The sequence below is a fragment of the Syngnathus leptorhynchus genome, chromosome 14, assembly GCF_054491065.1.
Source record: "Syngnathus leptorhynchus isolate UIUO chromosome 14, UIUO_Slep, whole genome shotgun sequence".
NCBI lineage: Eukaryota > Metazoa > Chordata > Actinopteri > Syngnathiformes > Syngnathidae > Syngnathus > Syngnathus leptorhynchus.
The window spans coordinates 1,348,978-1,366,253 of record NC_141208.1 but is presented as its reverse complement, the minus strand read 5'-3'; the positions used below and the strand labels follow the sequence as shown (position 1 = coordinate 1,366,253).

At 46.1% G+C, this 17,276-nt stretch overlaps 1 protein-coding gene and 1 long non-coding RNA gene across 2 annotated transcripts; one reads left to right on the top strand and one right to left on the bottom strand.

Annotated features, from left to right (window-relative positions):
* Window positions 1-1,285: 1,285 nt before the first annotated feature.
* On the bottom strand, window positions 1,286-6,513 carry gata6 (GATA binding protein 6). Its single transcript, XM_085929628.1, has 7 exons — window positions 6,380-6,513; window positions 4,959-5,947; window positions 3,457-3,629; window positions 2,427-2,552; window positions 2,265-2,352; window positions 1,855-1,943; window positions 1,286-1,773 (listed from the first exon to the last, which is right to left on the bottom strand). Exons 2-7 carry the CDS (start codon window positions 5,878-5,880, stop codon window positions 1,624-1,626), a joined length of 1,548 nt encoding a protein of 515 aa, XP_085785754.1. The 5' UTR covers window positions 5,881-5,947; window positions 6,380-6,513; the 3' UTR covers window positions 1,286-1,623.
* A 6,638-nt stretch (window positions 6,514-13,151) lies between these two features.
* LOC147045812 (uncharacterized) lies at window positions 13,152-15,377 on the top strand. Its single transcript, XR_015068152.1, has 3 exons — window positions 13,152-13,765; window positions 13,986-14,079; window positions 14,168-15,377. It is a non-coding gene; the product is annotated as an uncharacterized LOC147045812 (long non-coding RNA).
* Window positions 15,378-17,276: the final 1,899 nt, after the last annotated feature.

Sequence of the window (17,276 nt, the reverse complement as noted above, 5' to 3'; positions counted from 1 at the left end):
GCTCGCCGGGCCCGGCCGGGCCGAGTGTGCACACTCCCACGCAGACTTCCACGCTTCTCCACTCAGTCACTCACTCATTCATTCACGCTCAACCTTTTCCTTGAAAACACTCCCATTGTTCCAAAGCAGTGATGATGTCATGACGTTACAGTGCGTCACGGCGGCGATATGGCTCAAAGGTTTTCCTTACTGCATTAGCTGGTGTTTGTTATTTTGAACTTGGTAGCCCAACCCCAGCGTGGATCAAACTTCCTGCGATTAAGACGCCTGCCTGGCTGGCTGGCTGCCTGCGAGATGGCTCGGCTTACTTTAGTGACGCCGTCGGGAGAGGCGCCATTGTCCCTCGTGTGCGGACGGAGGAGCTGATGATGGACCATCAAGAGTTCATTAGCAATTTAATAAAGTGGCAAACGTTCTCAATCGGAACATCAGCCTCAAAGTGGCAAATGAATACACTGACCCGGCTGGTAGTTAAATGCAATGGACCCGAACAAAATGGACAATGTCAGCTTACTGTAATGGCTTGAGCAAACACATTTAGCAGGAAGTACGCACCACGGCCAATCTGTAAATTACTACAGCCAATGAAGACATTTTACAGCAACTTGATGACTTATCGGCAGCGCAGTTCAAATGGCAAAGAGAAAAACAAAGCTTTGGACTGAATGTAAAAGGTTAGTTGGTTGTGCAGCTGATCAAAGCAGTGCTTGCAAGGTTATTGCGTTCAAGTGCTGAGAGTGGTGTTATGAGGAGTTGACCCTCCCATGTCTGTTGAGGAAGCCCAAAAGGGCTGAGTCAGAGATGGCATCTCTTCCGGGAGGCGGGGGGAAGGAGGGGTTCTCCTTTGAAAAGCAACGAAAGATCAGCTTTCGGGGAAGCCGAGCGGGCCGCGGGCCTTTCTGCCCAGCCGTCCATCCGTGTTTACTTTTCGAGGACTTTCGACCCGGCGAAGCCGTTCGCTCGCTCTCAACGCACGCTCACAAAATTGACATTTCATTTGCTGGCGCTCACATTTAAAGAACACGGCAGAAGCAAATTAATTGTATCGATTTTTGAATGATAAATCTTTTTAATAGCCTAGGCTTGGCTTGCGTCTCGTTTTAGCCTCCTTTTGGAGAGATAAAAAATGGATTTATATTGACTACTAAAGCCTCTGTGATGCTAGGGGACCGCAGTGATATCCTAATTTTACTCTTGGGAAAAGACTTTTGAAGACAAATGTCCGCTGGTCTGTCGGCAGTTAAGAGCTAGCTCTCAGGTGGACAAAGAAGACATGGGAAAGGTCTGAGCTTCTATTCTACTTCCAGAACTTTATTACAATCATCTTCTCAACAACGGGAGATTTATAAATATTCTTTTCTTTTGGTTTGATTCTTGAGGCTTGGTGATTCCAGTTGTGAAAAAGAAAAAACAAAACAGGTCTTTGAGTATCCAAATGCTGGAAGAGCAAATCCGTTGCGTACACCGAGGGGCTGTCACGCTCTTCTCATAGCTAGGTCCTTAAAAGCGTGCCAAAACCGTCGCTACGGACTCCCAAATCCAGCCGTTGCCGGGAGGGAATCTTCTGCCGTCTTTGGCCGAAACGTACTTCCACAGGAGGGGCTGGGCTGGGCCGGCCCACTCTCAAGCCAGAGCCATGGGGCACCAGGGCTCCCCCCTCACCGAGCCCACGTCGGAGCTCTGCGCCAGGCCCACGGCGCCGTACAGACCTTCCGGGCCGGGGTACTTGAGCACGGAGCCCTCCCCCGAGGCGGGCAGCACGGACGAGCTGACCTGCCACAGCGCCCGTCGAATGAGATTTAGGAGGAGGAGTCGACTCCGAGCCAGCAGAAATGAAAGCGTTGAAAGGCATACTTGCGTGGAAGGAGAGCTGGTTTTGGAGCAGTCTTCGGAGTTGGACGAAGATGTGGACGTGGGCGTCATGGCGACAGAGTTGCTACTTCCTACAAACACGACAACAATATCTAGATCACGTCGGTGTGTTCCTTTACTTGATGGCTGATCCCGTTCGTCCCTGGCCACTTCATTAGGCACACCCCAAAAATGGGGTCTCACTTTTACAAGGATGAGCCAAACCTAGTCATCATATTTTCAGGGCGAAACTAAGATGCTTTGAGGTGAAAACAATTATTTCATGAGCAACAGTGAAAGAATACAATTATAATATGGGGAAAGCTTACACTATTAACTTTTGATATGATTAAGTGCAACGGGGTGCTATTATGTTGACATCATGCTGATATGAAAAAATGTATCGCTCTCACCTGAGCCTCCTTTGGTTTTATTCAGTGTTTTGGGTTTTCGTTTTCGAGTCTGGATGCCTTCTTTCTTCATGGCCAGCGGCCGAGGTACCTGGACACAAAAGCCGCAGAGTTGTAGAAAAATAGAATAATGATGAGTGGGGAGGGGTCGCAAAGTGGACTGACCCCGTGTAATTTAGTGTAGAGACCACAGGCGTTGCACACGGGCTCCCCTTCGGCGTTCCTGCGCCACAGCGTCGTGGTGCTCGTCTGACAGTTGGCGCACGACAGGCCGATCCTGCGGGACGTCGACTGAAACCGAGGGAGGCCGATTAATTCAACCACATGGGGGCTTTTCAACACTGATTGATCTCCTGCTCGTCACGTGCTCCTAAAGTGCACGACCCCCACCACCCTCTTAATTTAATCACGGCTTTGACACACTCAATGGTTTCCTGGCAATAATGAATGTTCTTATTCAATTAAAATGTGATTTTTCTCGCTAAGTAAAACTTGTACATAATGGCACCAAGAACGATAGAATTAGATGAATTCAATTAGTTGTTTTGCATTCACTTATTGAATTCAGTTTGTCATTTTTTTTTCTTTGCTTAAAATCGAAAAATTATTTTACATCGCTGTGTGCGAGTGCGTGGGTGCGTGGGAATTTATTTCAAACCAGTCCCTCACACACACCGGTTTCTTGACAATAACAAATATGGAAAAACTGGAAAAAAAAGAATAATAATAAAAAGGTCCATTCTCAAATGAATGAATAGATAAATGTTATTTTGAATCATTTTAGTTTGACTCGTTTTAAGAGTACAAACGTGATTTTAAAAAATGCGTGTTTGGTTACAGGAGCTACACAATCATCTCCAAGAATACAAGGCCTTTTTATTAGGTACACTTGCCCAATCATATTCGATGACACACGCGTGCGTGCGTGCGTGCGTGCGCGCGCGCGCACAGGGCGTTAATCACTAATGTGTCATTTTTTGCTCCGTATAAAGTCCCGCGTCACGGCTCCATTACGTTTCAGCAATAAGTGAATGACTGAAACCACAATACGTTTGTTATGGTTTGACAAATATTTCGAAGACGTCTTCACGTACGGGCCATTTGAATAGGTACAGTATACGAATGAGAACCGTCAAGTCTTGATCGATCAATTTATTCTTCGCTTGTCGTTTGAGCGTTGCGTTTCCAAGCTTACCGTGCGCTTCTGCGGCTTGATGAGCGGCCTGCTGAGGCCGTTCATCTTGCTGTACAGGCCGCAGGCGTTGCACAAGAAGTGTCCGGTGCCGTCGCGCCTCCACAGCGGCGTGGAGATGGAGCCGCAGTTGACGCACTCCCTGCTTTCAGACATGTCGTCCAGGAGATCCGACACTGCGGCCCACACACACACACACACACACACACACGCGTGCGTCAAGACAGCGCGGGTGTTATTAACATGCTCTGGTGACATTGAAATGAAAGCCACGCCAAATGGCAGAATTTTTTTTTTGTCATTTATACAATAATGATTTATTATGCGTACGTTTGTTTTTACGCCCCGAAAATGCTAACAAATGTGCTTCTCCCATTCAAACGAATTTTGACTATTGTTTAATTTCAACAGAACCGACTTCATTTGGTGATGGGAGAGGATTATTGATGCTTTTTAAGATTCACGCGTGTTACGCACCAAACATACAGTATAGATATTTTTTTAATGTATGTACATATATACACTTTTTTATTTTAAGAATTTACAGTAACGTCTTCAATTTGGCGAAGATTTTTTTGTACTATTTAATTTAAAATATTAACTATTTAATTAATTGTAATTGTTTTTACGAACACAAACTCTGCAAACCACTGAGTTACTTTATAAATAAAGTTACATATATATATATATATATATATATATATATATATATATATATATATGGAAGATACATTGGTATGGAATTGCACAATTCATTTGAGCCTTTCGAACAAAGTCATGATTTGGTTGAATTTCATTGTATATTTTAAAAGAAAAAAAACCCAATCTACAGACAAGGCTTTTCTTGAAGATTTTTCATTCTATTTTAGAATTATTTCATCACAAAATTGTTTGAAGCACAAAATGAATGTCAAAGCTGTCCTATCATATGACGAAAAATCATTTCATACAATGAACGTTGGTTCAAATAAGTCAATGTATTTTTACGCACACAAAATGACAAATTAGTGCATGTAAATGTTTTTTTTCTTGCTTTAACTGTACATTTTATACTCATAACACAATATGCTAAATTAATGGCTTGTGATTTTTAGAGTGTCGCATTTTGTATTGAATATTTTGGCTTAAAAGGGCCACTTTCATGCCAACCTTAACCAAGACTAACGGGAAATAATTCATGATTCGTCGTGGGTAGGCCTGGTGCATCTGGAATTGAACTGTCAAGTGTATTTTTGTGCGAAAAAAAATAAATAAAAATGAGTCACCTACTAAGATCTAGATTTTGTTTTGTTTGTTTGTTGTTTTTTCTTTAACTTCACATTTTTTAAGACAAACTTAACATAAAACTACCAAATGCATGATTTTGCTCGTCACGCTTTATCTTGCGTTTTTACGCACACGAAATATCCCATCAGATATATGGTTGAAGTGGAGAATCACTCTTTTTGAGATGTTTCTTAAAATTGAATGCAAGTTGTATTTGACGCGTCCTCCTCGCTGCTTACCTCCGTTGGATCCCCGAATCAAGGGCGCGGCGGCCCTGCTCTGCAAGGTGTGCAGCATGCCGTTGTCAAAGGGCCCGCTCGTCCACGGCGACGGCAGTTGAGACAGCTGCGGGGCCACGTAGGGCGAGTAGGCCGCTGGATAGGCCGCACCGAGCGGCCGCGAGAGCCCGTACTGCTCGACCCGGTTGGCCACGTTCAGCGAGTTCCCGTAGCCGATGTCCCTACTCGCGCCGCCGCCGCCGCCGTTGTTCATGGGCGGGCTGGGCGGGTAGTGGAAGCGGCCCGACGTGGCGTGCGCGTGCGGGCTCCCTGCGCCGTAGGACGGGCTCTCCGGTGCCGGCTGCGACCACACAGAGTGACCGGAGACCGCGTGGCCCGGCTGCGCCGAGCCGCTGGCTTGCAGGTACGACAGGCTTGGGATCATGGAGCTCACCCGCGAGCTGGGCACGTACACGGGGGAGTTGGGGTTGGAGTGCATGTAAGCCCCCGAGGAGGACTCGTATCCGCTCTGGCTTTGGGCCGCGGCGAGGGCCAAGCTCTGATACATGTCCGACGGATCCACCAGCAGGCCCGCCGCGGCCTTATGCGCCCCGCCGGACAGAACCAGCTTGCCCCCCTGATCTAGATCCGTAAAGAGGGGAACGTCCTCGCCGCCGCCGCCGCCGGAGCTCTGCAGCGGGTTCCCGTGGTGGTGGTGGTGGTGGTGGTGGTGTCCAAAGTGGGCGTACGGGTGGAGTGTTCTGGCGCCCTGCAGCGCGTCGAGGTCGCCCGCGCCCGGGGGAGTCCTCAGCTCATCCGGGGTGTGGGCGCCGCCGCTCCGCCGGCTGTCACCGGGCTGCAGGTAGCTCGGTTCGGCCGGTGACCCTGGGCTGCTGGATGCTTCTCGCTTAACCATGGACCAGCCGGTTTCGCCCAGGTCCATCCAGGAGCACTTTCCATACACCCTTGGGGGGTCAAAAGGAGGAAAAGTAGCCAGGGAGTCGTTGTCCCTGCGAAAGCGCGGCGGCACAGATGACCATCAATTGGAGAGCACATGCAGACAAAGTGTTCAACGTGCGGCTCATCCAAATTGTTTGGAGAAATGTCTCCCTCGCTGACAAGTGAACACCGCCCAAAAAAAAAATGAAAACGAGCAGCAAAAGAGACCGAAATTGTTCACCGAAATGTCTCCATTTCGGCGTTGACCTGCGTTTTGACGTCAGCACGCTAAGTGGCATTTATTTCGTTTGGCTACCGCGCGTCGAAACGCACCTTGACAGTCAAATGGGCTGCCATCTCACGCACAACAAGACGACGACTCGAGCTGCACGTGCACGTCATGAAAGAAATATCATCCGCACTCAAAAAGTCTGATAAAAGTTTGATAAGGAGCAGATAAGAGAAGGACGATCTTTTTCAAGGGTCGGCGGGGGTCCACCTACCTGCTCAGTGGTGTGCCATAGGTGTCACGCGCACGCGCACACGCACACTCACGCGCAGAGTTTCTCGGTTGGGAACGAGCGGCGCGGCGCGCTTCTTACTTGCCTGCTTAGTGGGCAGCTCAAATGCAGCGCACGCTCAGCTGCGAGCCAGGACCTGGTTCGCTAGGGGGCGTGGTCTGACGTCACACCAGGCGCGGTCTGGAAGGGGCGTGATTGCGTCCGAGTTGTTATCCAATCAGTGAATTCACACTTTTCTACTCACTTTATTGCTCTGAAAATGGAAATTCGGTTCAAGTTAATCATGAACATTGATGGACTGTGTTCCAAACACATGCACACACATGTACGTACGCACGTTAAGAAAATAAATCAAGTTATTACTGCACGATTTGTTTTGATCATCAGAATAAAAGATACGTATACCTGCTGTCATGCTACTACTGCAACACCGCTACTAATACTAGTCCTAATAATACAAATATTCATAACAGAGACTTTTGATGAAGCCTTCAAAACACCTAGAGCTGTTTGGGGGGTCATAAAAAGAAGAAGAAATGGTGGACTATTGTTTTCTGTTATTTTATTTGGAATTCCTTATTTCATTTCAATATTTTAACACTCATGTGCTTTTTAAAAATATCTATTTTGTTTTTTTGTAATTCTTGTTCATTTTAAGAACATTTGACATCATGTTATGCTCGAGTTCTAGTAATACTGATGTTTTCTTTTGGAATGTGTATTTTTATCGACGCTTGATTGACATATGCTGTTGATTATTATTTTACATTGACTACAACACAATTCTATACAGGTGCATTTTAAAACGGTCGAAAACAAAAAAATATACTGCATGTTTTTGGATTCTAATTATTCTCAATTCCCATTTTGCACATCATCCGAACGGAACTTCAAATAAAATACTGCTTGTGTGACGTAATCACGACGGCTTAATTTTTTTAAAGCAGAAAGGCCTATTCCTAATCAATGCGTTTATTGCTCGCAAACAAACGGAATCAAATCATTCGTGGAATATGGAGAGAGGTCACGCTTTTCCTCTGTATGCTTATCACTCAACTGTATGCAACAAAAGCTATCAATAAGCACATTTATTTGAAGGTTTCTTATGAAATGAGAACTTTTCCGGTGCTCTTTGTTGATTGCATTCAGGCTGATCAATAAACCCCATTGCCGTCCCCCTCTTAATTCGTTTATTTAGCGAGGGAGCGAGCGAGGGGCTGCCTCACACATGCGCGCATGCAAGTAGCAATCAACATTGAGATGATCAAACGATACACACGCACAAAGGTGGCAAAGTGAATCAAGACACTCATTAAGCGGTGAGTGAATGAGTGTGTTGATTCTTCACTTGTAATTGTGTTACCGTTTTTCACACGTGATGGCATCCGTCATATTAGGTAGCTACAAGACACCACACACACACACACTCACACACACTCGACCTGGTATCATACTGACCCAAGACGAAACCGAGCTTTATTTATACATTTGCGTGCGTGTAAAAACAGCAGCAGGAGCAGCAGCAGCATCACACTTGATGAATGAGGTGCTGGTGTTTTTTTTTTTTCTCAAGCTGCCGTGTGACACGTGGGGCGACCGACCACACGGCGCCCTTGACTCCACGCAACGTCACCGAAATCAATCAAATCCTATTCCCACCCACCCACACGCACGCACACACACGAACACACACTTGTACTCACCTGCACGGTCTGAAGTAGACGCCTGAAAGACAAAAGGCTTGAAAATCAACCATTTCAAATGACAGTAGTTTGGAATTTCAAATGATTATTTATTGGCTCAAACTTTCCATGCATGTCTGTATGTAGCCCCGACTCAATATGTCTTTTTAAACGTATCCCCCCCCCCCAGCAAGGATGCATTTCAAGTGCACTGACACGATCATCATTATCTCGTCTGTGCGTGTAAGATTCCGGATGATTATGATGACGATTGTTACGTTGTGATTATCGGACCGTTATCTTATTGTTATGTATGCTGGCGGGTGTTTTGTCTCCTGTGTCAATTGGCAATCTCCACATTATGAAGATGAACGAGCTTCGAGCGAGTGGAGCTGGATTTTCTGTCCTATTTGGGGCATGAGACTATCATTCAACAATTGAAAACAAATAACATTTGTCCTTAAATTGTACAAAAGTATATATCACATTTTAAAATATGAAAAAAGTATGTATATAATATATATGTATAATATACATATATCCCATGATCATTGTTACTCTCAATAATGGTTTTATTTTACAAATGTATTTATTTTTAAATTGTGGTTTCTATTTGGAGAACTACAATACATGTGAACTCAATTGTAACAGTTGACAGTTGCGTCTTCCATTTCCTATACCACCCCCTCTTCATGGCCGAGGGAATTTTTAGTCCTTTTTTTTTTTTTTTTTAAATGGGAGCAGCAGCATTTAAAAGCCGACACGTCCACGTAGGTGCGGCACCGAGCCCTCTCGGCCTTCACGCGGCAAAGGATTGTGGGAGGCCTCGGGCCGCTCGGCGTTCCCACTCTGGTAGATGATTAAAGGACAGGTGTAAACGCAACCTTTGGCATGTCGTTGGCAGCCGAGCTCGCTGCCGTTGCCCGCCGTTCGTACACTTGTGTTGTTTATCGCACGTTGCCATGATGTCATATCAGCCTGACACCAGCCCGTTTTGACCCTTTCGCTTAAAGCTAAGCTCCAATGTTCTAATGATGAGTCGGATCCTTGGAGGCAACGTTGCGCACGGTGGCATGGCAGGACTAAGTGTTTGTCTGACGCCACCCAAAGACTCCCGGAAGTAATCAATGACTTCCTCAGTTGTACCACTGAAATACTTCCAAAAAGTAGGCTCACACACATTTGGGCTAAAAACCCCCCCCAAAAAATACATCCCGCCTGGGAAGAAGCGGCAGCCAGATAAGAGGGTCCATCCATCACCCATTTGAAGCTGAGCTTTCCAAAAAAGCCATTAGAAGAAGATAAGATGGACACAGACAATTCCACACAAACAGCACAGCAGAAAATGACAGTCATAAGAGCACAATTATGGAGTTGTTCGCTGTAGAAAAAAGCACGACACAATCTTAGACTCACAAGTGTGTGTGTGAGAAAGTTCTTTTTTCCATCCTGCACGGTGAGTGTGTGTTTTGTCTGAGAATAGAAGGTCGCCGCCACCGACGCTGTGTGTGTGTGTGTGTGTGTGTGTGTGTGACTTTCCCCTCAGTGGGCTGCAGATGATGGAGCGGCATGCTGACAAAAAGCAGCCTTGGACAACACCAACGCACACACACACACACACACACACACACACACACACACACACACACACACACACACACACACACACACACACACACACACACACACACACACACACACACACACACACACACACACATCACTGATAGCACAACACTTAAATGCGCTTTGGCAGGGGTGACACTGTGTGTGTGGGAGAGATGTGCACTTAAGTGTACTTGGCTGATGGTGTGTGTGTGTGTGTGTGTGTGTGTGTGTGTGTGTGTGTGTGTGTGTGTGTGCGCGCGCACGCAGATGGTTGACCTTGCGGGAGTTGCCAAGGTCGGCGTGAGGGGAGGATGTGCAATCATGAAATAATTGGGCTAGTGTTATACGACATGAGGATAAAGCTCACTTTATTAGGGACACCCTGACGACTGCATTGGGAGATTTCAATATTGGTGTGGAAATATTCCAACTTTTTGTATTCACATCATTGGCGGCCCCCGCATGGACAATGCCTCCCACCTGAAATATGCTTTCACCCCCTCCAAATACTAAAGAAAGCTTGCCCTTACGTCAATCTTTTTTAGGTGTTCAAATGCAACAACTAAGATTTGCACTGTGAACGAGGGAATGAAGGTCTGGCAAGACACACTCCACACAATGGTTGAAAATAAGCGCCTCCACTCGCTCACTTGACTCCAAAATGGCCCAGTAGCAAGCAGCCTGCCTGTCGTGTGTTGACTTTGTGTGGCTATGGAACACACACAAACGGGAGCTGATACATCAGCACCGTGAGCAAGCACGTAGCACAACGTTCAACTTTTACAGCCTTTTTTTTTTTTCCGTCACTAGTACAAAAGCCGCCATTTTGTCCACTTTCCTTCAGAGAGCCATAGTCACGTCCACGCTGATTATTTGACAAGAATGAGAAAGTTGCATAAGTGGATGCTGCGTTCGAGGCGGTCGGGAAACAGGAACGATGTCATATATTTTTTTTAAAATAATACCAATCAAATTGGAACATTTTGACTTTATTCTGGATAATGACTAACTTGCAATTAGGACTTCACTAATCAAAGCTACGCATTGAGAAATACAGTACTTTGTTTGAAATAATCTTTTTTTTGTACATATTTCAACTTAAGTTTTTGTACTACTCTTGAAAACTTGAACATGCCGATCCTCACTCATCCTTGTATTTTGTTAGATAAAGGCGATCTTTGTGTGCGTGCGTCAACGTAGAATGGCAGCCTGGCTTTTTTCGCCGCTATCCACGCAAGCGATAACGGCGGTGACGACAAATCGTATCGAGAAGCTGATTCATTCTCCGTTGAGCGTTTTATGAAGGGCCTGCTTGTGGGGTTCCACTTGCTACTAAAAGAGTTTTGACCCTCCAGTGAATAACAAACAAGGCATGTGTCTCCTCACCTTTGAGCCTGGCTGGACTGTAAGCAAATACAAGTGCGTGTGTGGCAAGCATCTTCAGCATTTTACTGCCTGGAGGATGAAGGTCAACACGAAGGATGTTGAAAAGCCTGCACGGGAGAAGAGGAGGAGGGAGGGAGGGAGGGAGTTATGATCTATAGAAGGCTGCGTTCCAACTCGCCTCATTATGGGAGTGCAAGGCACACACACCTGGCGCTATTCCTACCTGGGACTAAGGTCACAGGGAGTCTCAAGAGCAGCAGGCGGTAATGAGTAACAGCGTTATATGATGGTTAATGGTTAACGTGGCCCCGAGACGCCCCCCCCCCCCCCCCCACGAGCACCTGCAAGCCGCCCCCTATATCCACCCCTCTTTTTTTCCCCGCACAGCAAACACTCACAGAACCCGTCGGGCACGCAGCGGTCACATGACCCGACCTCAGTCGGCATGCCGGCCGAGCAGAATGTGGAAAAATATGAAATAAAATTCCAAATGAACAATGGAGCGTTGGTTTGTTTGGCGCAGTTCCACCTGAGACCTGCAGGGGGGTGGGAGGCAACCCATCCCGCGCCAATAGGTCAGAACGACCTTAATGATGGGTGAAGTTGTGCTTTCTGCTTGTTTTTGGGTGTTTTGCAGGAAGTATGAAAGTCCAGTGGCACTTGATGAATGACACCAGGACATTTCCAGACATGCGCATGACTTTGTGCGTGTGTGCGCAGTGCAAATAAATCTGAGCAGACAGAGACGAGAGTGAGTACTTGGCTAGGGAGGGCAAAAGTGTGCTAATATGTCTTTCTACACTTGAATAGTTTTTTGATAAGAGAATATGAGGAGATAAGTGTTGTCACTACGCTATCTGCTGAAGCGGATGCCAGCTTGATAAATCCCCTGTTGGAGTAGGATACCACGCCACGCCACGCCACGCGCAGTAGCCGGCCGGCCGGCCAGTCGGTCAGTCGGTCGGTCGGTCGGCCGGCCGCTGCCGCCACAGAAGGGAAACACTCCAGGCCAGTCATCTTGTAAAAATTGATAAGGTGCTTACATTAAACAAGCGACTATCCACTGCCGATTTGTTGACACATTAGAGTCATACTGATAGGCCGGCCGGCCGGCCGGCCTGCCGGCTCGCTCACTTGCTCAGGTGCGAGCAGAACTCCAACGTGTAAACAATCCAGGAAGGGGGAACTACATACAAGTAGATTGGTTTGGTTTTTTTAATTAAATGATTTCAAAGACTATCTGAAGACTCCAAATACATTAGCGCTGAAATAAAAGACCAACCGGGCTGAAATAAAAGTGTATCATTAGGTATAATGTCTTAACTATCTGAAAACTAAATTATAAAAATATATTACACAGATTAAATGTAATCCATTAAAAATGTTTTTAAAAAATCTAACAAATGCAAATGAAATTCATAAATTCTAAAAGAGAAAAATATGAAATATATGTACCTACAGTTAAAAAGATGTTTTGAATCAAATACAAATGTTTGGGGATGAAAAACAAGTTGTATATTGAAAGTACCCCAGAGAAATGCAAAAATGTTTGTAGCAATGACATGAAGAGAAAAGCCCTGCACTATAAAGGCCGGTTTTTGCCATCCAGTCAAATAAAAGGCTGCAACTCCAATCAATCATTTACAACGCCAGGGGAAGCAAATGAATCAAAAGGTGAGGCCAGTCCGACTGAGAAGAAAGTTTGAGCGCGACAATGACAACCAACACGTCGTGGTTTGGATAATAAAAGTCTCATTAACGCTGGCAAAGGAAATGAAAAAGAATGCCGTTGCCTTTGCCGGCGTCTCCCACCAGCACACACCTCAAGGCCAACAGGTCCGCCCACCCCCGCATGGGGCTTCCGTGGTGTTAAGCAAACGTTGTCAGTCGTGGTGTCTCGAAGCTCATCAGGAGAGCTCCAAACGCCTCCCTGCCTGACCTAAGCCGTCTGTCTAAACCCCAGGTTCCCTCTGGAGTCAGCCTATCACGGGCCTCACGTCATCCGTCTCCAGAACCCGACGGACGGGTCGACCTCGGGAGATTAGCCTGGGCGACTATCTGATGACGGGGGGGGGGGGATGCGAGGGGGCGCGTGGGCTTGTTTTCCACCTAAATGGATGTTCCTCTCTCCCAACGTCAGCTGCGCCTGCTTTATCTGCCCAACAGTGGCTGTGCTTCTTGGCTACAAGGTCTTGCGCTATCAGCCGCATATCAAGTCAGTCAGTGTCTTGGATGCACGGAGGAGGAATGAAAGCAAATATTGGCTTGATTTTTCCAGCGCCCGTTGCAAGGGAAGCAACAACAGATGCTTCTTTCCCAGGATGAGGCCTTCAACTTGTGTGCCGCGCTAGATAAGGGCAAAAGATTCCATTTTGAATCCACCCACGGTTGTCGCTACCGACATTTGCTCTCTTTATATTTGAATAAAGCATGTGTGACAATTTTAGAGTGTGAGAAAACTCTCATATCTGTTTGTTAAATGTCCCTATTGGGTCGAGAGGTTCGCTAGCTTAGCCTATTAGCATAAACACTGATAAGAGAGGGAAAAAGCGATAAGAAAGGGAATCTTTTCCAAATAACACAACATGGCTTACATAGTTGCTTTGCAAAGCAATTAAAATCCCAAAAGTCTACACACCCCTGTTCAAATGGTGGACGTTTAACGTCACTGACTTGGACACCACCTTAAACTGTGAGTACAATTATAAAGTCTTAACTTAAATGTTTAAAAAAAATGTCATTTCAATTTGAGTGTTTTTCTAAATCAAATGTTAGCTTAGCGCTACTGTTGCCATGGTTCATTACAAAATGTATTTTCAGCTGACCTAATTTGATATTACACTGGGTTAAAAAAAAAAGCAAGAATTTTTTTTGCAACATTTGTTTTTTCCATGTTCTGGCCTTCAAAAAAGGCACGCAGGTGGTCCCAAGAGGGCTCGCTCTCAGGCGTAGAGGAGAAAGAACATGGAGCCGTGGGAGATTTGTGTATCCTGTATTGATTTGGAGGTACAACACTTGGCTGTGTTTAAAAAAAAAAAAAGAAAAAAGAAAAGATAAAGTTAGCTATTAACGGTTTTTTTTTTTTTTTTCCTAGGGGTCACTCTGAGCCCGTTGAGTTGCAAATGGAATGGGGGGGGAAAAAAAAAAAAAAAAAAAAACCCCTGTCTGAGCCTGTGATGGACTCTGGAGTATTGATCTGTCTTTTTTCTCTCTCTCTCTCAGAACATTAAAAACAAAAAGGCAAAGTAGTTCCCTGGGAGCTAGCTCAGATAGGGTGGCTAACATTTCCCGTGGACTCCTTCCAAGGTTACTGCCTGCAAAGCAGTGGAGGCCACCTGCCAGATGGACGCTTGTTTTCAGATACACTGTGTCCATTTCTTACAATGCTGGAAAGAAAAACAGTGTTAGAAAGTCTTCATCATCGCACAAATTACGTTTGTGCGGGAACTGGCCTTGTGAAGCTGCGTCATCAGACTTCCCTGACACGCAATGGTGAAAATGCAAATACTTGATAATCTGATACAGGAAAGTAAAATGACGGAAGGAAGGGGACTCATGCTAGCCATAAGAATGCAAATGGATGAAGCATTTCACCCGGCGCCTTCTCCTAAAAGGCCAAATGCTGAGAGGCGCCACGACGGCACTGCGTCATCACTTTGTTTGCTTAGCCCGGGCTTCAAACGTGACAAAAGTTTGCGCTCGTTGATTAAGTACGTCTACGCCATTGTTCCGCGTGCTAGCAGCGCTGTGAAACTCATCACATCCCTCGGCTTGGATGATTTGGAATTGGATATTTAGTGCTAAAGTTACACACTATGGACGAGAAGACTCGAGAAAGTGACTTGAGTGGAATCAAAAGTTGATGTCGGTAACGCTGCCGTTTTAGAAATCGGGGGCGAGCGCTTGATGAATTTAGAATGCAAATGAGCTCAAGCAATTAATAAGTTACAACGTTTCAAGCAGTGTAAAAAGATATCTTCTTAAAAGCTATCTCAGCATCAAACGGGCACTTGACACTTTATTGGCCAGCCAAAGGTTGCACCTCTGCCGTTTCATAGAATTATTAAGTAAGCAATTATGATAACCCACTGTTTTAAAGATAATTGCCTGATAAGGTTCTGCCATGCTCACACTGTAGCTGGAGCGCAGTTTGACCCCCCCCCCCAAGAAAAAAATTCTACATGGGATACTACTTTTGAGAACATCATACATTGCAAAAGGTTCTATGAGAAATAATAAAGGTGTCATAGCGAGACACATGTAATGACCCACTTGTATCTTTCTTATTTATTTCTCTTTTTCTTTTTATCTATCAAAGCTCATAAATCTGGAATGACTGTATATTGATAAAGGCTGTTTAAAGTGTCATCGGAACGATAACATTTGCACTGTAAATGTGGCTCGCAAAGCATCAGCCGGCCTTCCAATGGCTCAACGACGATAAGGACGGCACCTACTCGGCGGGTCAAAAGCCGCGCCGACATAAATAGAACGGGATGCGTGCGCTCCATTGAGAAATGGGGACCGTTCTATGGAATGTCTCAAGGCGTACGAGGCTTTATTCTCGCTAATAAAAAAAGCATTGCGAAAGTACAGGCATTGTTAATCATAGCACTAATAGGAAGAGAACTGCTTTTAACACTTTGCCCTGATCAATACAATAAAGCAATCAGCAACGTCAGGGGGCCAGCGTGTTTTGAGGAGGACTTTTTATGGCTTTACAGCCATAGGTGGGGTTTTGCTACTAGCAGCTCCAACTAGAGCCAGCCAGCCTCAAACAACTTCTCTGTCCTTTTTTTAATGAAATAAAAATAATAAAAAAAAGAGAGAGAGAGGCTGGCTGGCTGGCTGGCTGCCTTCGTTTTTAGCAACTTGTACAAACAACTGGCAACAAAGTCCAAAAAGTTCCCATTTGAGCCCAGAAGGCTCCTTGGAGAGCTTGAACTTTGCTCAGGTTGGCCATAAAAAAAAAAGGTAGACAATAAATGTGAGCAGTCGTGGACTGCGTGACATGAGAGAGAAAGCAAAAGGGACCTTCAGACAGTCAACGATCAATTCTTCCAACATGGCACCCGGTGGGGGGGGGGAGACACACACACACACACACACACACACACACACACACACACACACACACACACACACACACACACACACACACACACACACACACACACACACACACACACACACACACACACACACACACACACACACACACACACACACACACAAATGCTTTGGACAAGATGAATAGAGAGAACAATTGATTGATGGCTGAGATTCAGCTTTTTCTAGCCTGGCCCAAAACTTGATGGAACACAAAGCGGATGCACTGCCACCTTGTGAAGAAGGCTCAAAGTGCAAGTGAAAGCCTGTTGGCACGCACCTTTTGGCGTCTTTTCGGGTGACGGCCGGCCGAGCTGCTCTTCAAAATGGATCGTGAAGAGGTGTGATGCAGTGCAACCACAAGCATCCTGCCACAAAGAGATCATCACAAGAGTGACAACAGCTAATGAAAAACGGACCTGTCGGGACCATTGGTGTGTACAGATTTGAGTTCAGTGTTACATGGAAATAGGACCTTGACTCATTAATAGCAATTCCATGTTTTGGCCAAATGGAAGAGCAGCAGAGGTGAAAGAAATATTCACACTTTTGCTGACTCCAAGGGCTTTTCCACAAGACCTCAGGGGTTCAATTTGTCACATGCTCGCCACACCTCGGATGAGTGGACCCCCCGGCGTGGGAGTAACGACCCCTGCGGTCCGTCCGGTCAGCGAGCACGCCGTGTCCGAGCGACAGGGCAGGGGAGGGCAGTCTGGGGATTCTCCCCAGGATCGGCCCGCATCCCGGGGAGGAGATAGCGGCGTCTCCGACACCCTGACGGCGCCCCCACCCTCCAGCCCCCCCCAGTCAATCAGAGTGACAGACTGTCAAAGCTGTCCCATCTTGATCATTTTCCATTTTGAAAGGACCTCTTGACTTTGAGCTCTGATCCAAATTGTGCCTTTCCTGGTTCTAATTCAGCTCTGACAGACTTGAAAATGTAAAAGTTGTCTCCTTCATTAGCATAGGCACTGTGGTGTGGAGTCATTATGACGGTGTTAGCATTTTCAATGAGCCTCCCTCCCTCCCTCCCCATCTACGGCCTGCCGGCTCCTCAGCGAGCGAGGCAGACGCCCGCCGCACAGCGGGGGAAA